This window comes from Crocodylus siamensis, chromosome 5, assembly GCF_052110815.1.
Source record: "Crocodylus siamensis isolate JL-2025a chromosome 5, ASM5211081v1, whole genome shotgun sequence".
NCBI classification, from domain to species: domain Eukaryota; kingdom Metazoa; phylum Chordata; order Crocodylia; family Crocodylidae; genus Crocodylus; species Crocodylus siamensis.
In genome coordinates, this window is record NC_143399.1 from 196,797,858 (window position 1) to 196,825,819 (window position 27,962).

The window sequence follows — 27,962 nt, forward strand, 5'->3', positions numbered from 1 at the left end:
CCCAAGCTCTGAGATGCTGAGGCTGGTAAGGCACTGAGCTAGTTCCATAGCCAGGATACCCAGAGGGGTATCCTCCTCTCTTGTGAACCAGAGCTGCCCCGAAGAGGACCTGTCCTGGACCCCAGTACTCTGATGCAGGAAGAAGGATGTGTGAGTGTGGTAGGGACATTGCCGCTTCTTTTTTGTTGTTGTGTGGTGTTGTTTTCATTGTTGTTGTGCCATATCCTGATGGAGCCCTTGGTTTGAGCTATAACCCTGCCAGGCCCTGGACCCAGCCAACATCCCTGAGACCAGAATTAATTAAGGGCGAGTGGGTTAAGAGAATAGCTTATGTGATATGGGGCTATGTTGAATTAAGAGAGCCCGGTAACTTATTGGGGACTTATTTGGTCTGATAATTAATTATAGACCTACTTGATTTTGGACTTCAGTCTGGACCATTGTGACTAATGCATTAATTTTGGATATTCTTAATTAATGAATGTGCTCATGGACCATGGTGATTTATGGATTGATTTTGGGATCCTTTTTTACTCAAGATGTTACAAATCAATATCTTCCATAATTAATTCTTAAGTGCTGCCAAGTCAACCATATATGGGGGCATTCCTGTGGTCTGGATATTTTAAGAAAGAAAAACACCAACCAGGGCTGGTTGTATCCACTCAGAGTACCAAGCACCATAAGGCTGATGAGTCTCATATGGTGAGTGGATGGGGTGTAGGGGAAGAGGAGCCCCAGGGAACACCTACCAATATCGCATACCCAAGGTTGGTCGGCAACATACTTGGAACTTCCCTTTCTCTTTCATTAAGATCAAGACATGGCACGAAAGCAGAGGAAGACCTCCCAAAAGGGAGAAGGCTTGATGTACCAGTGTGTCAGTATAGACACTGGTTTGAGCCTGGGCAGTGTGGTCCTGAGCCACACGCCACCTACTGGCTTAAGCGGGTACAATCATCATCACAGTACTTGTTAAATTATTAATTTACATTACTAAAGGCTAAGCATTAACCCAGTTGCATCCATCATTCTAAGTTGGCTACCTGTATAACAGCAATATATTCTCATGTGACAATAAAGTAGAAACAATTCCAGCTTATACTCTCCCCTACTTTTAAACCCCTGAACCAGAGCCAGATTCTTTTTACCACTCCATTCAAGCTATTTATTTCAGTTGTATCTTTTTATCTCTGTTTCATATTTCTACCCACTACTGTAGTATCTGAACAAATTGCAGTATTTGATATTTTTCTTTGTGCTATCCATGCAAAGTAGAACAGTAATTATCTCCTGTTTACAGATGGGGAACTGTGACACCAAAACAGAAAAAGCCCTGAGTGACTTGTCCAAGTCCTCAGAAGAGGTCTGTGGTAGGGCAAGGAACTTAAAGTTCCCACATCACACATGAATTAACCCCCAAGCCATCCTCCCTCTCAAAATACATAAAATAACAGATTACCCACAAATATACCCGTTCATAAATTAACAATACACTTGTCTTGCTGCTTCTTTTTTTCAGAAGCATCTATACATTTACATTTTTAAGGCTTGATCTAACACCCATTGCAATCAACTGGGGTCTTTTGATGACCTCAGTGGGTTCTGGAGTAGCCCCCTGTTGATAACTGAGGCTTCCACTCTCATTTAAACTTTCTTTTCTCTTTAAGTGAAGTTTATACATGGATTTAATGACCATATTGTAATTGAAATTCAAAGAACAGCAACCCATAGAGCAATAAAAAAGTACTCTGACCTAACAAACAAGTATTCTGGTAATAACATCACAGCAGCAGACAATGCAGTATTGCCAGCCCCAAATGAGGAGTTCAGCCCCTCAACATCACGCATGCTGCTGTAAAACTATGAGATTTTTTTAAATTAATCAATGTTGGATTCATTTGCCTTTGGTTTTTAATCCTCTGGGCTTAAAATGATGTTTCAAGCTTTCTTTTTCCTCATACACACTTAGAAAACTTTAATAAAAAAAGGCAGGGGAGAGTTTTAGGTCATCTGACTCCAAGAACGGAGGCTAACAGGAAAATGTCATGAAACCAACTGAAAAAAGATTGCAAGGGTTGGTGACCTTGCAAGGTGTTTCAGTCACTATCATTATCAGTCTAGGAAATGCCAGTGTAGAGCACTGTGATTGCAGGGGGCAGCTTAATCCAAACTTAGGTTTAGTACCCACCGTTTTGAACATAGTTTTGGACAATATAACAGAAAGGAAACATATAACTAACTGAAAAGGGTAAAGACAATGCATTACCTTGATCATTTAGAAACTCATCCACGGAGTACCATGTCTTGCCATCCAAATAAAATGTACCGTTGGTAGAGTTCAGCTCAGTGTAGTTCCTGATACACTTATGTCTTAAATTGCCCATAAAGAGCTGCAAGCCTATGAGGGCAAAGACACTCAAGCAGAAAACGGTCAGGATCATCACATCGGCAAGTTTCTTAACAGACTGGATAAGTGCACCTACAATGGTCTTCAATCCTAGGGAGATAAAAGCCAAGAGTTTATAGACTTAGAAGCTGAAACAATGGTATAGTTAGGTCTTTTTGATGCTGAAAGTCTGCTCAGCCCTACCCTACCATTTATAAGTAAAAGGGTCCTTACTATATGTTTGTAATAAGATGGCACAGTCAAGGCAGAAGCAATTCATGTGAAAATGTTTTTTTGACCTATTTTGGGGGGTAAATCTCTGCCTATTTAGGTCTGTTCTTCCTATTTTTTCTTAAATGAAAAACCATCGAAAAGGGGAAAATAACTGAATGAAATAGATAGCAAGTCATGAGACACAAAACTGATCAGAGCTAAATAAAATTGTTTGGGCAGACGATTAGATTTCAAGGGATTCAGGCTACATGTAGACGTGACCTAAACATATGGAAGATTTTCATCACTGACTCGCCAAGAATATGCTAAGTTGCTTACTAAAAAGTCCTTAGGTAAAATTTTCAAGAGAGAGCCTAGGAGCCTAAGACCTACTGACTTTTGAAAATGCAGATTAATTCTAAATCAGCAGGATGAGTCGATAAATGTTAAGCCCTGTGCGAGCAATCAAGAGATATGTGGATATTACTTCATGTCAGATCACATTACATATCATCTGGCCAAATCCTGCTTGCTTTCCATGAACAGTCCTACTGACTGACCCAACTGCATGTCAAAATGTGTATTTGAAGTGGGATCAAATATATGAAAAAGCAGAAAAAAGGCAGGAGAAACTAGTAGCAAGTTAAGTAATGTAAAACTGAGATAGTCAAGTGAAAATAAAACACCTTGGTGGGGTAATTATTTTTAAATATGCTGCCAGCACTAAGAGAAAATTGAAGGGTTGGACCAATCCAATACAGCCTGTTTTACTTACAGTATGTACAACATGCATGCAAATGAAGCTTGCTTTTCCAAATGTGTTTAAATAATTATGCCGTTGTCAAAAAAAAAATAAAGGCTTGCTTGGAAAATGTTCCCTGAGAACAGCAATGGCAATTGATGGCGTATTATGTAAAAAACACAATGGAAGATGCCTTCCTTAAAAAAAAAAAAGAAGCCTTCTTTTGCCTCATTAAAGATGCAGCAGAAATTCCAGATAAAGTGCATGTTGATAGAAGCTCTGTTGCTTGGTTAATCATTGATATTCATGAAATAGCAACTGGTGCTCCTGATCCTTGACACCAGTATGGCAGCATAAAAGGGAGATGTGTTTAAAGAAAAACCACAGCTGAAAACAGATGATGTTCTCATGGTAACACTTCCCACCTGTGTTGATATGCCTACTGAACACTGCCATGTCTAATTCCCATGAGTCTTACCCATGAATGTTCAATTAGGCTAAGTGACCAAAAAGCCAAAAAAGCCCCCAAACCCCAAGTCATTTGGCTTTGTTTTGTTTTTGTTCTCATCCCAATTTTTTGCCAAAAAGGCAGCTGCTACATTTAAAGCAGGGTGAGCTTCTGGCATATGAGTCTGCCACCACCTCTAGATCCAGGACCTTAAACAATTCCAGTTTGGGGTGGGGTGCAGCTACTACCATAAGCCAGGAACTGGATTAGTGGCAATGGCATGGTCCTGAAGCCATGCCATACTGAACTCCCAGGCTATGGGGAAGCCATCTTTCCCCATCAATCTCTCTTGGATCCCCCTGCAAAGCCAGCAAAGGACACATTTTCAAAATGGCTCAGGCCGGACATTCAAAAGCATTCCCAGCTAAGTGCCTACGTAGAGGCCAGATTTTTAAGTGGACAATACTGAAAATCTGGCCACGTATTTCAGTGCCTAAATGGCAGCAGAACTCGTCTGCTAAACTAGCTTTAAATGAACATTAAGAACTCAAAGGGAAATGGGCCTCCCAATGGTAGAATATATTCAGCCTTGCTGTGCAGTTACAAAAGGTTTGGTTATAGCCCTATTCTGTAGGTTTTCCTTGGCCACACTCCCACAGAAGCCCACTGGAACAGAGCTTGTGTGAAAAATACAGGAGCGGGGCATTAATGGTTTAAAATTAAACAGTAACAAATAAGCTGGGGAGAACCACAATTATAAATGCATTAGGGCTTTTTTTTCCTAATTGTTTTCTACCTAATAAAACGATTTGTTTTGCTTGAATTTCCTTTCTTGTTCCTTCTTAAAGATTATCGCTGCTTGCCCTCTTGCAGTTGCTCAAATTTGGGATCATCTGATGGGACATTGGGCCTTTTAGGGGAAAAAACCTCTTTTATGCTTTTTCCTCAAGAACTCATCAGAAATTCCAGCACGACAGTCACTCTGTTAACATGAATCCATGCTCAGACCTTGCATCTGTATGATTTTAGTGCAATGGTAAAAGGAGTTGCTTTGCCAAATACCTTCTGGTATAGCAAAAGACAGCACGGTATACTGCAAGTAAAAATCTGTGCTGCTTCTCCTTCCTTAAGTAACAATTACAGACTTGAGCCTGCAAACACTTGCTTGCATGAGTGATGAATGAAGGACTCCTTGTCTTAGGACCCTGATGCGACTTCTTAGCTGCACAGGTGGAGATTGGAAGAAAAAGGTTTGCAAGATCAGGTCCCCAAAACTGTTACTATTAAGGCCAACTCATGAAACGCGTCTGATCAGTTTAGGCACTCAAGTGTGGAACAGAATGATAATCCCCCACTGTTTGTTTTATATGTTTAATCTTTGCAGAGATCAGAGTATTTCATTTTGAGCAGGTTTGCCATTTATTATTTCACTTTTCTTAAAGCCTCCAGGCCCTGGCCGTACACTTTAGTGGGAAAGCACTTTAGGAGCGAATTTACAACAATTATTCGTTTAAAAAAAATTATTTAGGTTATGGTTAGGTGGGTTTTGCTGGGGAAAACAACATGCGGATTTGGAATATCTTTTGCAGGATCATTGTATTTTGGTCTCATCCTACAAAATCAAAATATAGCCTAAAAAGTAATCGTTTTTCTTATAGTCATTTGGCTCCTGGAGTAATAATATAGTCAGATTCCTGCTAATCTGAACACTAGAAACCCAGGTCACTAGGAATTGGGGGAGCCCTGCTGCAGGTGCTCTGCATTTTCCAGAGTTTACCTCTTCCTGGTTTTATTTTTTGCAAAGGTAATTGCTAGATGTATTGCAATTTTGAGCACTATTAAATCTTTTAGATAAATAATCCTCCATTGAAATCATGCCAATGAGAGCACTGCAAGACAGCTTAATAGAATGTACTATTTATGGAGTATTAAAGGCATTTATTTAACTCTTGCAGGTCAGGCACCAAACTGGGCAGCATGCAGCCAAAACTCAGAGCCTAATCCAAAGCCCACTGAAAGTCAATAAGCCATTAATATCAATGGACCCCGGCCTAGGTCCTTGTAAAGCAATGAAGGCAATGCTAATCTGAAGGTCTAAGTTCTTTCTGCATTATTAGGGCCAAATCCTGCTTGCTTTTCAGAAGTAAGATCACTGATTTCAGATGCTCTGGTGTTGAGGGTCACAAAGGTAGCTAAATTGGCAGCCGCAGACAGCAAGAGGGATTTGGTCCAAAATATTACTGTTAATGCTAACAAAAGTCAATACATTAGAACACTACCAGAAGTGAATCAAATAATAAGTATTTGAGTGCAAATCAGAAACCATAAGAAAGCAAGCAACACCAAACAGTGAAAAATGGCAATATCCCCCAACAGCATCCATTCCTCCTCTAAAATTGAATTGATTATTAGCAATGTTCAGTATGTCATCCTTACCAGATGTTGGCAATCACCTACTGTACTTCAGGCACTTTCATGCACATTCTGGGGGAGGAGAAAACAAAAAACAAAAACCAAAGCAAAACCAGGAACAGACTTGTGCTGCCATCGCTGTCACTTTGCTTGTGTATGCTTCTCCCAAGAGATGCACAGGTCTCATTAATGCTTGAGTTATATGTATAAGGTACCGAGAACACACTCTGACAAGCGTGTTATGTCGTTAGCCAGAGATGCATGCTGCAGCTAGCAGTTTTATATTACCCTGGCAAATTCATAAGACTGTCAACATTACTGCAGATCATCTTTCTATAAGAAGACTACGAGTTGCTATGACATGCATACAATGTCTTCATATGAGATGCCAGGTGTGCCACCTCCAGGTGAACGTGTTGCCCTTCACAGGCTTCCAGCTGACTGCCTGCTTCTTGAGGATGATAATTACCTCTTGGGCAGAGGGACTGAAGTGAGATTTAAGTTGTGCTGAAGGGGGCAGCTTCCAGACCCCCCTGCAAAAATACTGACTTCACCTATAAGGCCTTGAGATTTTCATGTTTTGCTCCACAACTATCTTTCGGGACTGCATGATATCTAGGGACCATCTCCAGACCTCATCAAAGTGGATGGAAAAGCTCGTGTTAAATTCAATGGGAGCTGGAGAAGGTTTCAGAGGCCTTAGATTTACTTGTTTCTGAGACCAGTTCTCAATATACATGATCCAAAGTACATTGCAATCGAAGGAAAGGCTCCTATCCAATTCAATGGGATTTGGATCAATCCCATAATGGGGCACTGATTAATTAAATGGAACCATTCAATCAAGAATGCTGTGGGTCTTTTAAAATTAAGTGGGTAGAGCCCAGTTGCCATAGTGATATACAAAGTGTGAAGCGCTAATTAATAAATTAAATTTCATACAATAAAGGAAGTTTAAAGTCACAAACAAAAGCCTTGGTTATTCTTCTAAAGTATATGGTTACATGAGAAAACCAGAGACCAGGAAGCTAGTTTTTACAAAAATGCCTTTGAATATACTTACTGGAAACCTAGCAGGCCAGGTCTCCAGCTCCCGCACATGACAGCACATCACCAGGATCTACCCAAAAGACGAGTAGTGAATTTAGCAAACTCTTCACCTTCAATGGTCTTGCTCAGGTACTTAAATTTGGGCATGTGCTCTAAGGGTGAGATTTTTAAAACCACTAAGCACTGGTTTATTCCTGCTCCTACTGAAGTCAGTGGTAAAATGTCCATCGATTTCCACTTAAACAGAGCACTTTTAAAGTTACGCACTAAGTGCTTTGCTGGAGGGAAGCCTTCCACTAGCAAAGGATCTGCCCCCTTCTGTGGAAATATAACCAAACAATGCAAGAGTGTCATTGATTCTTATGGGAAGAGCTGTGGATTTGGGGGTCTCATCCAAATTGTTCTGATGGAAAGAGCGCAGGTGCCCAGGTCACAAGAAATATCCCAAACTGCCACCACCCCAGAGGCCACAAAACCTCTGAGGCATCTAGAGCAGAAGTCAGCAACCCAGGGCCTGTGGGCAGGATCTGAGCCATGAGCCCTTTGAACTGGCCCACAAACGTGGGGCTTTGGCAGCATTCAGAGGTAGCAGAATTTGGCAGCACTTGGTTTCCCATGCTGCCATAGGGAAAAGCGGTGGCTGGGTCCTGACGCCCACCTTCTTGCCCCTCACTCGAACTCAGTCAAGTCCTGACTGCAGCCTCTGCTCTAGAGTCCTTAGGCACCTTCATTTTCGCCTGTAAAGGTTGTTAGGTGCCCTGGCTTAGGCTCCTGTATATGCACCATTCAGCTCACGTGCTAAGCTTACAACTTCTGCCTAAGCTCCATTGCAATCCAGATCAGAACTGGGAAGCACTTAGCACCTGCCTAAGTCCCCGATTAGGCTTTCACAGAGCACCGAGTACTGTACAAATACAGCATCGGTGGGTGCTGCTGCTGTTATCCACCTTTGGCAGAGTGGCCCAGGGGTTAGAGCCCTCCCCTGGGAAGTGGGGAACCTGTTTTCTGGGCCCACCTCCACCCAAGAAGATTCAAACCATCATTCCCCTTCTTGGGAGGGTGGCCTAACCACCAGGCTATACAGTAGTCTGGGCAGAGGAACCCTTCCCTTTGATGCTTCCTGTTGAATCTGGGTCACTGGGCAGCCCAACACACAAGATTCACTGGATCAGAAGGAAACAAGCATGTGGGAGTGTGACCATAACCCAGTGATGGGGGCCAGGACCTGGATGGGGGAGGATCCTTAGGTTATGCTTCCTGCTGCCAGTTTTATTTCAGCGACTGCCTAATGCACAAAGTAGACACTGATCTAAGAGGAGGGACTGAAACCCGGGTTTTTCTCCCTCTGAAAAGAGTGCTCTTCTCACTGGGGCAGAGAAGCAGGCTTGTTCAGGACTGCTTTCCTTATACCCCCATGACAGGTCTTCTTGGTCATGCAGGATATTCAATAGCTGGATGGGTAGACCACTCCCCTGGAAGGCTGGAGATGTCCATCTGGGTTCCCCAAAGCTGAGGGAGGCCTAGAAAACAGGTCTCCTACTTTCTAGGTCAGTGCTATAACCAACAGACTACTGAGTAATGGGCGGACTGCAGCACACTGGCTGTGTTTGGAGACTGCCCATGGATGCTGCTCTGAACTGAACAGTGCATGAGTCAGAAATCCCTGTGCGGGAGCATCTCATCTCCGAGGAGAGGCTGGGTTTAAGACCCTCTCACAGCTAACATTTACTATTTGTTTAAGTGCTTCTCTGCTGAATACCAAGGTGCTCCAGATTGCCCTTTGGTGCTGGCTAACTCTCCACCAATTGCATGGGGATCCCAGCTGCCTATCCTTGCTGATTTGAATCACTTTCCTAGGTCCAGCTTCCTAATTTTCAGGCACTGCAATGCCTAAGTGGAGGCACCTAAAACAAAGCGGAGACACCTATGTAAATTGTTTGATCGGGCCCCTGGCCCCTAGCATGAAGATATTGCTTGTGAGAAGGTTATCTCAGTCTCTACGCAGGGGGAAATGAGAGAACTTGTGTTACTGAGTACTGCACTGCTACATTTCTATCTATGCTTTCTTTCACCAACAAATAGCTCACTTAGGTATCTATGACTACTGCAGTGTTTACATGTATTTTAAATAAAATCCTCCTTTCTCTCTAATTTACCTCTTTTCATTACAAACTAGGTACAATTTATTGTCTGAAGTATAACAGGCTTTCACTTGGTTTGTGACAGAGAACATGACAAAATTACAGCACATAACTCAGCAAAATTGGCAGGCTCTGCTCTGAAGAGGTTCATGATTGAGACAAGATGGAAAGTGAAAGGCGTCCCCTGGAGAGGGCTGTCTCTCCAGGTTAGCCTTCAAATCAGTGGCGGAGGAGAGCTTGAAAGCTCTTTTTTGTTTAGCCATTACTGCCTTATGCGATCTATACATCATGATGCTCAGCTTGCAGTTAAACCATGGCTTTCCCAAGCAAAAGCACGTTCAGAGTGAACAATGCAATTGTAAAAATCTTAACCAAACCTTTCCGCTACATGGGGGGTTACCTTCAAGCCCAACGAGTCAAATGTAAAACAAGAATGCTGAAGGTTTTTCTGGGATCATGACAGTTATGTACTGATCATTTGAAACTACTCATTAAGGATGGTTTTTGGCCACCCTGGGCATGTGTGCGTGTCACTCTTTTAAGCGAGCTTAGCCCAAAATTGCCATTTTTAAGGCGCATACCTAATGCATAAAGCAGATATCAAATTTAGGCATGAATAGCTCAGCTGCATTAGCGCACATATACAGGTACTAATGCATATTAACGTGGTGTGCATCAATGGATACACACCATGTTAATGCACATTAGCACATCTGCACGTGTGCTGATGCGACTTAGCTATTTGCACCTAAATGTAATGAGCCTTAATGCACATTGGTGCATCCTTCTATACATACATGCCTAAATCACCTTAATGCACCTTAAGTAAAAGAGCCTTAAGTTCAGGGGTGCGTAAATACACGTGTAGACATACCCCCTGATACACACTGGGCTCATCTACATGTGCTATTAATATGATTGAATAAATGCTGGCACAGTGCATGCCTGAGTTTATTGCTCCCAAGTGCCACATCTGCACATGTGCCTGGGACCACAGCACATTGAGCTGGGTCAGAGCAGCCCCGGCTGGTGGGGGGCCCAGGCAGTCAGCCTGGGGCTGCTCCAACCTGGCTCAACATGCTGCAGAGAGAGTGGCTGGGCCCTGAGGGTGCTCCAGTGCAGGGCTAGCTGGCAGGAAGCCCCTGCACTGAAGCACTCTCATGCCCCAGCCAGCCCTTTCAGCATCTATATGTGCATTGCAGTGCACTAAGTAACACCACTGTAGGACAGTACTTGTGGTTACAAGTACTAACCTACCACAGCATTTATTAGTTTCCTGTGGGTTAATAGGGCTCAACGCGTAGATGCTGAGACTTTACTAAGGAGCTAATTAGGCAAGCGTGCAGTAAAGCATCTCATGTAGATGTACCCAGTGAGCAGCATCTTTCTGTACATTGGTCTCAATTGAATCACGCATGGCTGGAGGGGCTCAGAGTGAAGAATCTGGCCCATGCTGTAGAAGATGTTGTCTTATCCTAATCACAAAATTCATGCCAACATTTTAAGCTATGTGTGGCTGTTAAAATATCAGCTCTGAGAGCATAAATATCTATAAACACTTACACTGGGGCATTCGTTTATATTTCTGTGTTGCAATGCAAGTGTCTAGCGTCTCGTGGAATTTAAAAAAAGATCTTGTTAGTCTGAAATGGCTGCACTGGAGATTTTGAGCAGCCTACTCAAAGTTTAAAGTATTTTTGATATGTAATTGCCAACATCTGTTCAGGATAATCACTGACAGGATCTACCATGCACGGTTTTTGCTATCTTCTCTACCTTGCCATGCAGGTTGGATATGTTAAACACTGAGGCTGAATGAGACCTGTCCATAGATAACATGTGGCAAGAATATATCTTGCCGGGGGGCTAAGTTCTGAAATTAGTCTGCCTCTGAATAAATCACTCATTGGAAGTATTTTTTAAAAATTTATTCTAAGAAACAAACCTTTGCCAAAGGAGAGCCAATAGTCATTTGATTTAAAATAAAAAAAAACTATGGGAATAGGAGCTAATTCATTAATGACTGATTGTCTTGGGGACAGCCGCATTTAATATTTGTTGGTGAAACCGTGGCCCCATTGAAGTCAATGGCAAAACCCTTACTGACTTCAATAGAGCCAGAATTTCACTTGTTGCCATTGCAACTGGGAGAGCACCAGGAAAAAAAAAAACGGAAAAACCCCAGGCTACCTATGTTTTCAGCCAGAAGCTGAGCACGCGCTGTGACTCTTCTGAGGATGTACTCGTGAGCTCTAACACATGCTCTCAGGTCACCATGTGTCATATCATTGGTAAGGTCAATCTCTGAAGATCATAAGAGAATTTCATTGCCGTTTTCATATGGTTCAGAAATGAGTACTTTACGGATCTAATTCAGGATGCACCAAAAATATATATAGCAGTACTCATGTTGGTGAGCTCTTGCCAGTTTGAAAACATGCCAGTTCCTTTTGCCCACAAAGTGGTATCGAAAATCACATGAAAAATGTATTCTATTGACAGGTCACATTCCCTACATTCATCCATTCCCGATCAGTATCTACTGTGAGGTCCTTGATGTTTACTGTTGTTTCTACTGGAAATGGCATGTAGGCTTTAACTGCAGCCTGAGTGTTTAACCTGATTTTCACCTGAAATGACTGAGATTGTTTTCAGCGCCCGAAGTACTCTGAACGTTCGTAAGGCTGAGACATTGCCCAGGTCCACAAATTCAGTTATGTATCTGTAACAAGGGAAAGTCACACACAGACAATGACAAAACACCAGCAAAAAACAACAGTCAAGGGGACAAAGAGAGACAGAGAGAGAATCACTTGTAGCTGAGAGCTAATATGCAAGGATCAGGGCTTCTTACCTGGAATTACTGAAATAGTTTTTAAAGCTCTCAATACCCTGAAAGTCCGAAGAGGTGCAACACTGCCTACATTCACAAATTCTCCTACATACCTGTAGAATTAAGCCACAGTTATTTGGAATTATACAACAGAGTGTGCTACTGGACTGAATGAACAGTGCATTCACTTATGATATATGAACGAATGCATCCAAATTGAATGGGGCGTCCCCATGATGAGGCTGTTCTCAGATGCCATTCTTTCTGAGTATGTCATACTATAAAACATTTTAAGTGTTACCTCTATCATAAATCTTATGTATTTGGCATCAGTTCCTTTAAAACTACGAGAAGGACTTTGTTATAACCATGCTCAACAAGGCATGCTGTGAGCATTCTGTCATCCTTTAAAAACATTTTCATCTTCCCAGCAATTATTAAAGACGTATTTAAAAGAAGAACAGCAACGTAAATGTAAAGACATGAGAAAATTTAAGTCCAAAATATTCCTAGTAATGGTGACCCAGTAACTGAAATCAAGCATATTTAGGACAATCAGGGGAAATATCAATGCACATAATTCCATGGGATTATTTCTCAATGTTGCTTTGGTATGTGGCACAGCTGATGCGGATTCCAAGAGATGATAACAAATTGATTTGGTTTTTGTGCACATAATCTTTGTCTGTGGTTGCCAGCAGATGGATTTTAAATGACTATAATTTCAGTTCTACTGTAATGCATTTCTGATTAAAAATACTGATCCTGATTCTCTCCTGTTTTGCCTGTTACGTTGTCACAAAAACCTGTGCAAAGTGAGTGTACAGTGCTACCACGAGGGTAAGTAATTAGACAATTCTGACGTGGTATTGTTTCACACAGGTCATTTCTTCAACCTGGCAAAAGCCATACAGCACATTCACAATCTTGTCTTCTGCACAGTTCAGCCCTTGGGCACAATCACAACCCTGTGACATTAGATTTGCATATTTTAATTTCCCGGGGCAGTCAAACTCCTGTTTTTGGTATGAAGTTCACCCGCTGATTTACAGAAGCTGGCAAACTGGGTTTTGTGCAGAGACCTCTAGTGGGGTGATAACACAGTCTCCCCAGATCTGCTATTCCAGATTATCATCTGAGATGGCAACACTGCTTCTCTTCTTCAGAGTGAATCTCATTGGAAAATTTGGTAAGCATTTGCCAAACAAAAGCTTTCCTCAAACTCGTGAATCTAACAGATCTCCAGTCTAATCAAATGAGGGCTAATGCCAACCACCTCCTCCATAACTTGCAGAGGTTGCCAAGAATGTATGGTTGAGTAATGGCATATGGATGCATTTTAGTTGACCACCGATTTGTTGGAGCATTATAACTAGCTGGATGACCACTGCAGAATGTGCGCTTGACTTTTCTTTTTAATGAGACCTTTACTAACTACAGAGTGCATAGGAGTGCTTAGGATCAACTACACCATATACTGTAATGTGTTCCTTAGTACAATGGGTAGAATAGTCTTGTGTACAACTTTATGGGTTTAGTGCTGCATGAGTTTATTGCACTAGTAAATGCTGTCTGCATCAATGGCCTATTTAATTGGTGACATTATCTACTCAGAAGGGAGATAAGAGTCTATTTCACCACGATGACATAATTCCTCTACAGGAAGTGATACTAATTGCCCAATAACACCTGTTAACAAAACAGCTGTGCTGCCTGTTCATTTAATTCTAGCCACCATTGTATATGCTAGCTGGGTGCATCGATATTTTGTACCTAAATTTGTTTGCACTCGAAACTCATGTATTTCAGACCTCTCCATCCCATCGTGAATTCTTATACACTTTCCTCTACTCGGGCTTTCAGAAGCATAAACAGAACTACTAGTACTATCATATAAACATATGTGCAAACAAGGTTGTAAAGCTGTTTGTAGATTCAATACATTCTGGTTTAAAGGATTTTTGTGTATACAAATTCAGCTTGTATCAGAACTGAGAATTATCCAGCGCCTCATACTGTCTGATGGCTACAGACCTGGAAAGCAGAATTCCTGCTATTCTGATTGTATTGCAATTAATCTTAACTTTCTCCCTGCTAATTTGGTACTTGAAGAATTGTTGGCTACTGCATGAGAATAAAGGTTGCTGCTGTTCTCTTCCAGCCCTAGCCTATAACTGGACTCTTCATCTCTGTCAAAAATGCATTTGATCACAAATATGTTTGTACAGAACAAATCAGGAGAAGAAAAAAAAATGCAATATAACCCAATTCCAAAGCACCTAGTTATTGCAGAATGTAGCTTTTTGGCAGAGGGAGTCTTCCATGAGACCCACTATTTTAGAGGCCTTCTAAACAAGCAATATGCATTATTTGATAATAAATTTGGCATAAACGTGGAACATCAGAATTTTGGGGCCTTTTTCCACCAATGTGGGGAAGCAGACAGGGCTTTTATGCAGCTTCTATGATTTTGGAGGGAGAGCTGGACTGAGATTCATTTTATTTTACACCACTGTGAGAACTAACACTTATACAGAGTACCACAAAGAGGGAAATCCTATCAGTTTTGATGGCCACAACCTTGTTCCTGTACTCAGCACTTGTTCAGAGAGTCAACATCAGGCCTATGGACTTCTTGGGCATATCTGTACAAGACATTTACTCTGCAGGAAACCAATTACTTGCACCGTAAAGGTCATGTGTCTACATGTGAGCCCTTATTAGGCTGGAGCAAATTAATTTACTCCACAGTAGAACAGTATTTGTAATAGTACTTGAGGAGTTGGGGTTTTTTTATTCCTCAGCAGTACCTGTGTAGATACTGCCCTGGCTGGCTGGGGCACGAGGGTGCTTCAGTGCAGGGACTGCCTGTCAGCTAGTCCTGCACTGAAGCACCCATGCACCCCAGCCAGCTCCTCCACAGCCAGGTCAGAGCAGCTCTGGGCTGGCATGCTGGCCCCCTGGCCCTCCTGCCAGCTGGGGCTGCTCTTACGTGGCTCAACTTACTGTGGTCTTGGGAGCACATGCAAATGGTACACGCCCAGAGCAATAAACTCCAGTGCGATAAGCACATAAGCTGAGAAGCATCTCTATACCAGATCCACGGCTCCCTTTACATACTCAAGACTGGGTAGTTTATGCACAATGGCAGCCCTAGTAGTCATACCTGTAGCTCTAGTTACTCCTGCCTCACTGTCAAAGCTCTCTGGCCGGATCTACATGAAATGCTTTACTGCACATCAGACTAATCTAATGTGCAGTAAAGCATCACCATCTATACATGCATGGCAATTACTGCACAGTAGATTAGCCTAATGTGCCATTTTCTAGTACCAGTAGATGCAGGTACTAGAAAATGGTGCATTAACCAAAGTGCACATGTGGATGCTAACCGGGAGCAAATTGCTCCTGGTCGACCCAGGCACCAGGAGGATACAGGTTAGCCCTGAGTTCTGGGGGACAGGGAGAAAGCTAGAGACATCTCTCAGCTCACCCCTCTGGAGCAGCGCTGAACTGAATGGGATCTTGGAGCTCCAGGGGATGCACAGAGAGCTGTCCCCTGATCCCTCCTCACCTGTCCCCCAGAGCCCAGGCCTGACCCCCCACATCTTCCTTTGTTCTACTTCACTGTTAAATGCAACAAAGAAAAATACCATCCAGCAATGAGAAAAAGATGACTGAGATGCAGCTGGCCCTCAAAAGGGTTTCTTCTTTGCTCTGCTTTTATGTGCTCAGAGTGGCCAGATACCAATTTTGGCTAAAACCATAGTAATTTGGTATGCCAGGTATCAAAATCTGGGCCAAAGACCATCCCTGCTGCTTGTCACTAGGATACAGTGCCTGATCCAAAGTCTACTGGAATCAAAGGAAGTCCTTCTATAGGGAAGTGTTGTGCTGTTGGGCAATACTGATAGAATTTGTGGTCCCAGTCCTACATACTGTAAAAATTTTGCAGTGGACTCCAACAGTCCTTATACATGCTTTAGCTAGGGTTGGATGGAGTTGATTTACCTGATTTGAGATCCACTCAAATACCAGGAGTTCAGGAGTTCAGCTAGAATGTCAGTGTTACCAGAGTTGCATTCTGCTTAAGGGAGGCTTCAAAAATGGAGGATAAAGGAGCAGCGAGAACAGAATGTCAAACGAGGAAAAAATAGACTAAATATGAAATGGAAAACAGGTCTAGAAAAACGAAAGAACAGGGAGAGCAATAGGGTGAGGGCAGGGGCAGGAAGCAGAGAGGAAGAGAAAAAAAACTTTTGAAAAAATAAATATCATGAATTCCATACTACAAAATAGTGTGGGCCCAATTCCCCAAGGGTTTGCACTGGCTAATTCCATTGAAATTAATGGCCTGGGTTCTCCCACGTGCAGAGATCTACTCTGAACATGAAGCTATCAAACAGCTGGTTACAGAGCCCTGGCTCTATAAATCATCTTCACTGGACCCCGCTGAAGGATCCAGACCCAAACAGCCACAGACTGCCTATGCTGGAGCACAGAGCCCCAGCAGGGACTGATTTACCCTGTATAAGGGCACTCTGATCATCTAGCATGGGGACGATGGGGGAGTACGCCATAGTTATTCTAACGTGCAAAAAGCATCTAAAAATATTGAACTCCCCACTGAATAAAACTTGGCCAAGTTTCAGGATAAGAAGGGTTTGTGAAGTTAAAACTAGTTTGATAAACTGAAGATTAGCCCTGAGGAGGTTATAAACTTGACGCTTGGCTATATTCTACCTTCAGCTATTTAAGATTCCTGGGCACTCTTACAGGAAAAGTTTGTTCCCTTTACTAATTGTGTTGCTATGCTTCTGTCTTCTGGTGTGTTTTCTGAAGTGGAAATGAGAGCTGTTCTGGTGCTTGCAGTTTGTACAGGGATTTTTTGTTATTGTTAATTTTAAGTAACTACTAATTAAAATGTATTAATATATTATTAATCCCCACTAAACTGAACTAATTGCAATTTTTCTGCGTGTGGAAGGAAGATACACTCAAAACAGAAACCTCAGAGATGCCCCTGTGGTCAGTGTTATGGAAAGATGTGTTATAAGCAGCAGACATTTTAATATTTTCCTACAATGCTGTTACCATTTAACAAATATAATTATATATTTAATTATGTACTGGATTTGGTCAAATACAAGAGGGGGAGTTTCCACCAATCACCCTGGGGAAAAAAGGCCCTTGTCTTATATTTGCAAATGAGGAAATACACTATCATTCAACTGCTGCCAAAAGCAGCATGTGCTCAGTAATGGAAACCAGCTATGAAGTTGATTAAATGCTGCCAACACTGAGCACAGCTATAAAACATGTAGCCCATATTGGGTAAACATACTGATGGGAAACGTGTGTGCGTGTGCGTGTGCGTGTACACGTGACCCTTAGAAAAATGGGTGGGTGTTCCCTCCACAGGCCTGGCACTGGGCCTGGCACTGGGAAAGCCAGAGGCAGCCTTGACACCCTCCCTTTGATGCCTAAAATGCTTGATCTTAGCAAAAAGGCTGAGATCCTACCACAAGGATAAGTTAGTGCCACCCACTTGAATAAGATGTGTGGTAGAGCACGTTACATGCGGCCTATCTCAGCATTGAGTTTTTCAAGGTTATAGTGAGCCACTACACTGAATACATTTCGACTCGCTCTTCACTCCCATAGCTGAGCTGTGCCTTTCTTTCCCTTTTCTGATGATTCTTGTTTCTTCATCGCCCTTAAATGTCTGGCAAACATCACCAAAAAGGGCCCCAAACAATTCACCCAGAAACCCTCTATCACCCCACCTCCTTAGCCTGTCACATATGTTTAGTATAGCCTCCACCCCCCATGAGGTGTTGCTGGACCAGGCTGCCCTGTGCTTCATTTGCTTATACATTTTTGGAGGACCCCAAGACTCATGAAAAGAACATCTGGTTCCAGTTATGAGTGGTGGGCTAATTAGCATATGGCTCCTTTGTGGCGGGCATCTGGAGTAGTTTCATAGTTTCATAGTAGCTAGAGTCGGAAGGGACCTAGGTAGATCATCTAGTCCGACCCCCTGCCTTAGCAGGAAAGAGCACCGGGGTCAGATGACCCCGGCAAGGTGCTCATCTAACTTCCTTTTAAAAATCCCCAGGCTAGGAGCCTGCACCACTTCCCCTGGAAGCTGGTTCCAGGCCCTAGCCGCCCTGACTGTGAAGTAGCGCCTCCTAATATCTAATCTAAACTTACCCTCCGCCAGTTTGTGACCGTTATTCCTGGTCACTCCTGGCAGCGCACGGGGGAACAGGGACTCCCCCAATACCTGCTGATCCCCCCTGACCAGTTTGTAGCAGGCCACAAGGTCCCCCCTTAGCCTTCTCTTGTGGAGGCTAAACAGGTTCAGGTCCCGTAGCCTATCCTCATAAGGCCTGCCCTGCTGACCCCTGATCATACGAGTGGCCCTCCTCTGAACTCTTTCCATATTGTCCACGTCCCTCTTGAAGTGTGGCGCCCAGAACTGGACGCAGTACTCCAGCTGCGGCCTGACCAGTGCCGCATAGAGGGGGAGGATCACCTCCCTGGACCTGCTCGAGATGCATCTGTGGATGCATGACAGGGTACGATTGGCCTTCTTGGCTGCCTCCCCACACTGCCGGCCCATGTTCATCGTGGAGTCAATGACGACTCCAAGATCCTTTTCCGTCTCCGTGCTGGCAAGAGGGGAGTTCCCCAACCTGTAAGTGTGGTGCCGGTTCTTCCTCCCCATGTGCAACACCTTGCACTTATCAGTGTTAAACCCCATCCTATTCTCATCCGCCCACCGTTGCAACCTGTCAAGGTCAGCTTGTAGCCTAGTACATGCACATACTAAGCAGTGCTGACTCTGATGTGGCTCAGCCCAATGAATAATATGATCAATGATGAGCCTTTTGGATTTGGACTAATACCCTGCATCATTTGTATGATATGTAAGGAGGTACAAACGTGCCGCTTAAAAGTGTGTTTATGGAGTACCTGTGCTAAAACTTGCAGCGGTTTTAATAAAAGGTAAAATGCATCCATTCTGCATGAACTAAGTATATGGGTACCTGTAGTACAGGTGTTTGTTGAAGGTCAGTGTTTTCAAGTTTGCCCTTCACTCAGGTGCTAAGCTTTAGCAGCTAAGGGACAGCAGGGTCTGACGGTAAGGAAGGAGGGGAAGGGGCTGCAGAGGGAACAAGTTGTGGGGGCAGGACAGAGGGCAAGGGGGCTACCTGACTCCCCGATCTTATTTTCCCTGCTGTACCAGTGGGAGGGGCACAAATTCAAGACAACCCTCCAAAAATTAGATTCTTCACCTGGAAAATTGTAACAAATTTATGAATTTTCCATATATAGAATCTAATTGTTGGGGGGTCATCTTATATTCAGGGTCATCTTATATTTGAGTAAATGCCTCCAAAGACCTCATATCACTCTGCAAGTATTAATTTATTAAACGTCACAGAACCAGTGGTAGGCATGTATTCTAAAACCTTTTTACAGAAAGGCCAACCAAGGCACAAGAGAGGTTAAATAGCTTGTTCAAGATTGCTTAGCAAGCTGACAAAAGCTGAGATGTGCCCTGTCTTAACATCATTCAGGATGTAGAGAGATAATAGCTAACTTTTACTAAATTATAAAATGTTCCAACACCCACACCAATAGCAATATAAGCAGAGTGACCTGTTTCATTCACGGTTAGAGTTACAGTGGTTTAGCTCACTTAAGCCAGTATAGGAGTAGGCAGGCATAGCAATTAAAATAGACGAGGGGATGTGCACTCCTAAGAAGCAAGTTCCTCTCCTGCCTTTAAACTATTTTCAAGTTACACCTGTCCACAGGCTCAGTAATAAGTCTGCCATACTACTTCTCATATGCCATACTCTTCCATAGTTTCTCATAAACCTGGGCACAACAATTCCTGATGAGAACAGGAAAACAACTGAAATAGTTTTGCTTTATGTCACTGTTTTTTAGGAAGGAAATAAAAGGAGTGCTACTTACGCCATAACAATAACACTGAAATCCAGCCAGTTCCATGGATCTCTAAGGAAGGTGAATTCTGTCATACAAAATCCTCTCGCCAATATTTTTATCAGTGATTCAAAAGTGTAAATGCCAGTGAAAGTATACCTGGGGAATAAAGCATCCAGAAAAAGCAGGAGCATTAGAGGTGCAGGGGAAAGGTTTTATGCATGTGCAGCTCATTCTTTCTGGGTCCACTCACAAGAAACACTGCTAGTCATTTCAGTGGGATTGCTCATGTGACTACCGGTTGCAGCATCTGGGCTTTCATGAGTCGAGCAGACCCAGAACATACGAGGAATTGATAAGCGTTCTTGACAGCATTATAATGAATGCAAATTCTGTTGTAGTGTATCCTAATGTTTCTGCCGTCACTGAGTTGAGCGTGAAAACTGTACTGCCTGCAAGAGTCAATAGAGGAGAGATGATCTGTGTAGCATTCTTTGTTTTTCCCCCCTTACTTTAGTGAAGGATGGCTGGCTTATCCACACCTCTCATCTCTCTCTACCTAGACCATTTCAATAATCATCCTGTTAAATTATGTTTCAGTCCAACCTTGTGCATTAAGCAGAAATTTACTGATCACAAATCACCCAACTGAGAATGGGCAAGGAGGAAGTTCTCTGGCAACTCAATGGTTCGTAATACAATTGAAGTGATTCAGCAGATTAATCAACTGGGACCAAGTTAAATGCTTTTATTATTTTTAAAATGAATTTATTCTTTTTTTTTTTTAAGGATGCATCATGATAAATACCGTATTTACTTGCATACCGCACACACCTTTCCCCAAAAATGAGTCTTCCGATATTGGGGTGAATGGCTGAAGTTGAGAAGTTGATTTTCTGCCCAAAATAGCAGTGATATTTCTATTCAGGCAGCACTGAGGGCTCATTAAAATCTATTTGATTTTCTGCTAATTGCTGAACAGGTGTTAATGATCCTCTCTCCTTTTTAATCATCTTGATGTTCCTCCAATCCAGCTATCTTGTCACTGGAAATCTCACTGACAAAACTGCAGTTTAGCTACTCCTTGTCCCTCTTCCCTATTTCACAACTTTGAAGACTCTTTTTAGCTCTTTTTACAATCCTAGATCTGCCCGTGGAGTCCAGTTCTCAGCAGCTTCGGTTCTACCTTTTGGCTGAGCGACCAAGAACTGCTGACAGTGCAGTTGTGGAGATCAGGCTCCATGTCTGCTCTACGTGGCCATAACTTTTCTTTTTTCATTCTGCCTTTCCAAGAACAAGGCACAGGGTTTATTTGGAGATACGTGGTATGTGAGAAAATATGGTATATACAGAGTATATTCAGGACTGCAAGGACAAAATGGAGTTATTTTATCTTCTCAAAATCTAGTAGCCGTTTTCACTCACAATTATTGAAGATTTCATCAAACTATTTTGCTCTTTAAAATGAATGATTTCTGATTTTGCACTTTAAGTTTGAGGGGCAAAGATTAAGACAGATGGTTTTTATTTTCTTTCTTTCTTTGAAAAGAAAAGGGAAAGAGTCATTCCATCAATTAAATACTCTCTTTGAGAATACAGGTTCTTGTGTGGCCTTTTTGAGGTACCGATAACATCATTTTCATTTTCTTCTTTAAAGAAAGAAATGACTAGCACATCGGTATCTCCCTCGATTGTTCAACATCCAAAGTACAGCCCCACAGCCCAACTCCTGGCATGTACCGATAAGGCTTTAGCTGTACACAGGATGGTTCTTTCCCTTGAACTAATTTCCAATAAGAAAAGACGTGAGTGCGTGTGCACGTGTGTGTGGGGAGGGGAGCGGCAGGGGGCACAGACATAGTTGTAGGGAAGTAATATAATACTGAAATCTATGATGTTTCCTCATATTAGGAATGTTCATGTTGTCCTGATAAAATTACCTCTTCTTTTGGCCAATTGAGCTGTTTGTTCAGTGTTCGCTAAAAGTTAGTAATTGATGACCAAAAAGGTAAGCCCTGCACCATTCTGGGAACCTTACCGAAGAAGGGACTTTGCTCCCTTTCCTTCAAGCCTTGACTAGCCCAGCCACTGGACCACAAAGCAGCAGATGGCTGTGTTTATTATATGTCAGTCAAAAATGAAAAAGTGGATTCCAATTGGCTCAATGAGCCAAAATAATTGCTTAATGAGCTGTATGTTGATTAGCTTGCACATCTGGTTTCCATCTCCAAATGGAACATCTTGAAAACAACTTACAGAACTAGGTTTTCCCATCTATTGACTCCTCTGCGAAATCCTATGAAATATGAACTTTCATTTCTACCCAGGGGAACTTTTACGATCTTTTCTCTGATGCCTGATGAAGGGTTTTTGCGCCTGGAAGCTTGCAATTGAAGAAATCTTTTTGCAAAAATCTTGTTGGTCTAATAAAGAGATCACCTCTGTCCACGAGCCCTGATTGCTTACAGAACTACAAACTGACCGGACTTTTCTTTTAAAGCCAGTCTTCCTTTCCCCCCCAAAAGAAAACTGTTAGTTCAAGCTCAGCCAGTTTCCTGAAGCCTCCAATTATCCAAAAAGATGGGAACCCCATAAATAATTCTGACGGCCTTTGGTACCCATTTATAAAACTGGCCTAGAAATTATTGGACTCTCCTTTATGCTCTCGCATTACAGAAGGGGTCAGCAACATAAAGCCTATGGAGCTTTTAGAGCTAGGCTGCAAAGTTGGAGTCTTCTGCCTGTGTCCATGCTAGAGCTGGGCAGCTGGAAGCTGCATCCACATGGCCACCACCTCCTGCAGTTCCCACTCCCTGGCTGTGGCATGGGCCAGCTTCTAGCCAATACAGAGCTGTGCCACATATGGGAGGTAATGGGGTGTAAACGGAGACAAGCAATAACACAGCTTCCAGCTGCCCAATCCCAATGCAGCCGCTGAGCAGCTAGAAGCTGTACTGCTGCGGCAGCCAGGGAGCAGGGGACATGGGGAAGCGGCAGCGGAGTGGGCACAGCACCCAGCTGCCTGGCTCCAGTGTGGATGTCACCGAAGCCACCTGGCCCACATCAAACCGGAGTCAAGTTGTCCTGGCCCATGGCTTGCTAAAGGTTGCCACCGCTGCATTGTAGAACTAATTGAATCCCACGGACAGTGACAGACAGCTTCTCTCTAGTGTTGATGGGCTTGGGATTGGGCTTCTTATGCTTAAAACCCAACGTACCCTACAGCTATTTTCTGACATCATTCAACTTGAATTGCACTAGCATATTTTCAGCATATATCCAGCTACTGAACCCCTTATCTGAAAACCTGAGGGGTGGCAGGTCAATTTTAAATGGTGGTCTAATGATACATAGGGTTTCATTCCAATGTAGCATAAGCGGGGGCATGTAGCAAAAACCATTTAACTTAATTTCCAAGGGAGTTTTCATAGGGGAGAAACATCTGGCAAAAACAGTTAGTCAGGACAGAGAGCACACAGAAGTCATTTTCATGCAAAAAATTAAGAAACATAAAACAGGAAGAGAAGAGTACAACAGAAGACAAAGAAGAGAACAGCTATGGAAATGGCATAGATGGCACAGTGGAGATACACAGAGAAGGTGTATATAAAGCAGTAGAAATACTTACTCAACATATTTATTCCAAGACGGAGTCTCTGATTGTGCCATGAACACACAATTGGTTAAAATAGTGCACATAATAAACATACTGAACAATGTAAAGATCTGAATTAAGGAAATATAATGATAGTAAACAAAGACCTCATAACATTTTCCTTGAATTGTCATCACTAAGCACCATGCAGAACTCGTTTGAGAGTGTAGATGAAGGGAATACCTCTATGCCTGAAGGCAGGAACTGCTAGGAGTTCTCCTCTGCTTTTTTTGCTTCTTGCGTCTTTTATTCACGCAGTAAAGTACACGCAAGAATTCTGCAACATTTATAAAACACAACACCCAAAATATACAGCCATGCTAAGACCTGGATTTGGTGACATAGAGCATAATATGTAGGCAACCTCAGAATGAGCGGAGGGACTATGCATTTTTAACCACATCTGCTACTTTCATCTCAGCACTTCTTGCTGTTTCCTGAAAAAAAGAGCAAGCTGTCAGTAGGTTATTACAAAAGAAGAGATCTTCTACGAAACCTGCTTCAAAATTGCTTCCTTCCTACTCTTTTAGTGCTGATTCAATTCACACATTCTTGAGTAATAGAACAAGCTTGGTAAGACCACCGCTGGAGGACTGTGCCCAATTCTGGGCTAAGCAACTCAGAAACGATGTGGAGAAGCTCGAGAGAGTGCAGAGGAGAGCCACGCGCATGATCAGGACAGGAGAACAGGCCTTATGAGGACAGGCTGAGAGCTATGAGACTCTTCAGCCTGGAAAAGCGCAGGCTCAGGGGGACCTGGTGGCAGCCTGTGAGTGCATCGGGGTGTGCATCAGGATCTGGGGGAATGCCTGTTCACCAGGGCACCCCATGGGAAGACTAGGTCCAACAGTCACCAACTCCTGCAAGACCATTTTGGGCTCGACATAAGGAAAAACTTTTTTACCGTCTGAGTCCCCACGGCCTAGAATAGGCTCCCCCAGAGGCGGTACAGGCACCTACTCCGGACACTTTCAAGAAGCACTTGGATGCTCATCTTACCGGGATCATTTGACCCCTGCTGACTTCCTGCCCCTGGGGCGGGGGGCTGGACCTGATGATCTGCGAGGTCCCTTCCAGCCCTAATCTCTATGAAATCTATGAAGCTCTAGCCACTCCTTCCTTTGTCTGTAATGGGCTGAATGTCCATGCCTTTGGTGTGGAAGGGTACTCAGGCATAGAAGCTGTTTTACAGGAGGGTAATTTTAACATTGAATATATACACACCCAGCTGGAAACTTGGATGGATCTGTTAAGCCACCAAATACCCTATTTAGATGTCAATCCCATCACTCAGCCTCTCAGATAAGTAGTGCAGATATGTCAATGACAATTTGATCATCCAAATCAGGGCTGTCCAGCTGGTAGCCTGTGGGCTGCAGAAACCCTGGGAGTGGTTAACATTGCCCCACAGACCTCAGCACCTCCTTTGCTGCTGCCATTCAGTGGAAAAGGTCCTGGGGGGGCAGGCAGGGAGGGTCTATGCCCCCCCTCCGCCTCCATGCAGCCTATTCAACAGGGGGTCATGTGCTACAGGCTGGAAGGTGGGGTGGGGTGCATGTCACCAGCACAGCGCATGTGGTGGAGATGGGGGAGTCCAGTACAGACTACAAAGTGGGGGGGATCCAAGGGAGGGCTGCAGTGGACTGTGTGCCTAAATGTGCAGCGTGCAGCCTACGGACACACAAAGTTGGGCAGCCTTGATCCAGATAAAGAAATGAGCACCATAAATGGAGTTCCTGTGTTTGAAAACTGAGTTTCTTGAATTGGTTCTGTAAAATCACAAGAGGCATACTGCAAAATTAACAAATGCAATGAGATCCTCCCTTGCAAATAAAGGTTCACTGTTATTGAAATGGTAAATGGAGAGACGGATAAGGAAAATGACCTAGCATCCAGCTAATAGGCTGGCATACATGCAAGGTGAGATAACAGAATACAAAAAGGAACTTCCTTTGTTAGTGCAGAAAAAAGTACATACATTTTCACGCCGGCATTTATTGTATCCCTCTGATAATTTTATGTTAGAGAATAGCAATCCTACTTTTGGTTCAAGGGTATGTCCTGCAACGTTTGCATCTGAACTGCATGAAAATCACCCTTTCATGGGGCCATGATCTCTGCTGAATACAGAGCGGAATGTTTTCTGATGTACGGCATACGCAAGTGCAAGATTAAATTGGTAGTAACTAACCCACGTATTCCCACATGCGAACTTAGAAACCAGTAATTGAACTCACAGGGACTACTCAGCCAAAAACATTTTCCAGTTCTGGGGCCTATACCTCCTAATGGATGGCTGTGAAGGGGAGCTGATAACCAGCCTCATTTCTTAATGCAGATTTAGATGGGTGTATACAAGTCAAGTCCATTTATCAAGAACTTGATTAGGCTGCAAACTATTTTCATGCTAAAAAAATGCACTAAGCTTCATGTAGAAGATAATGAATTATTTTTCAGGTATCATGATAATTCTGTGACTCCCCTCTCCCCTAACCCCCAAATTCAGCTATTTTAGGCTATTCCAAACAAGCAATACCCTTCTGTTTAATTCTAACCAAGGGAAATCTCCCAGGGTAAATGTTTGCAATTTCCCTTTACAGACAACCTCCCTCCTGAAATCCTTGTATATTTATAAAGAAGTAAGTGACTGAACCTAGAAGGATTCCCCAAAGGCTTTAAATATAGGCAGGAGGCCTCATATTTTTACCTGGGAACTAACTGGGGCATCCAAGAAGACATTAAATTAACAGTGCAAAAGAAGGGCACCACAAGAAAAATGCAGAACAAACTCAAATTCAGTTTGTTTGCAAATAAACAAAACCATTTGGTGTGGACCAGCAATTCAATTACTAAGAAGTGACTTACTCCAGATTTGACTCCACAGTGAATCAGTTCTGTAGTGAGTGGACACATGACCAGCTCTCCACACAAATGAAGCCTTATGAAGTATCTGACCACTCAATGGGAGAGATGCCCAAAACAAAATTGACAATTGTACCAGACACAAGAAACACACTCTGGTGTAAATTTACTTCTCGCTTTCTCAAAAGTGACTTTATGCTGTAGAACAGCATTTTTTCCAAGGTAATTGCTGTATATCGTGTGTCCACTTCAAGAATACTCTAGAGTAAATGTGTCATGCGTCTGCTCTCAGGTTCAAGAAGGCTAGGAACAGAAGAATCTTTTCAATTGTTTAGATATTAATCGATGTAATAAGCATAGAAATTAAAACAAGATGCACTGAAACACAGTGATTTACATGGCCACAATGTTAAAAGTGTCTGCTCATAAAAATATTATCCATTACCTAACTTCAGCGTTATTGGGACTTTAAAAGTGCAGGATCTTGGATACATGTGGTTCAATAAGGTTAACACTGAATCAAGCCAGAAAGAATGAATTGCTCTGCAGGCTGCATGCATGGAAAGGAAAACCACCTTATTTTGGAAGCCACATGCCGGACATCTCTCGCAGCCTCTAAGAATTACGGATAACAAACCTCCACCACAAGAACTGTGGCACCCAACTTAAGATAAAGCTGTTCTAGCCCTCAGGGTGACAGACAGTGATGAGTTAATGAACAGACTGAAAACTGATGGTTGCTTCAGAACCAGTGATCATGGCCCGATTACATTCAATACAGGCCAAGAAAGATCAGTCACAATCAGTAATTACACATATGCTTGACGTTGCAGAAGGACTTACTTTCTAAAGCTGAAGGAAACAATGAACAAAATTGATTGGAAGAAAAAAAATAGACAAAAAAAAAAAAGGAAAATAAGGGTTTCTCTAAGAATCACATATTATATGGCCAAAAAGCCATGATTCAATTATCAAGACAGAAGGCTACTTTGGCAAGAAGTCCAACCCATTTATACACTGGAGCGCAGGCAGGAAACAGAAATAAAACAGCAATATGAATGAAATGGAACAAGGAGGGTGTATATAACAGCAGATGTATATCAAAAGTTATGAAGGTTAGAAAATTGATAAGGGAAGCTAAAGACGCAACTGAACAACATGTGGCTGGCAGGATTAAGTATAAGGTATATAAAAACTGAGGCATCCAATCAATGCTAAATGCCCATTAATCAATAGCCAATAGAGGTGGTAAATAGTT

The 27,962-nt window shown here is 42.8% G+C and overlaps 1 protein-coding gene across 1 annotated transcript in view; it reads right to left on the reverse strand.

Moving 5' to 3' along the window:
• Nucleotides 1–27,962, reverse strand: part of SCN5A (sodium voltage-gated channel alpha subunit 5) — a 317,379-nt gene that overhangs the window by 216,541 nt on the left and 72,876 nt on the right. Inside the window, exons 4-7 of the mRNA XM_090047773.1 lie at nucleotides 23,816–23,905; nucleotides 20,218–20,346; nucleotides 12,026–12,117; nucleotides 2,270–2,500 (exon numbers count right to left, since the gene is read on the reverse strand). Coding sequence (XP_089903899.1) covers nucleotides 2,270–2,500; nucleotides 12,026–12,117; nucleotides 20,218–20,346; nucleotides 23,816–23,905 — 542 coding nt within the window. The remainder of the gene's footprint in view (nucleotides 1–2,269; nucleotides 2,501–12,025; nucleotides 12,118–20,217; nucleotides 20,347–23,815; nucleotides 23,906–27,962) is intronic.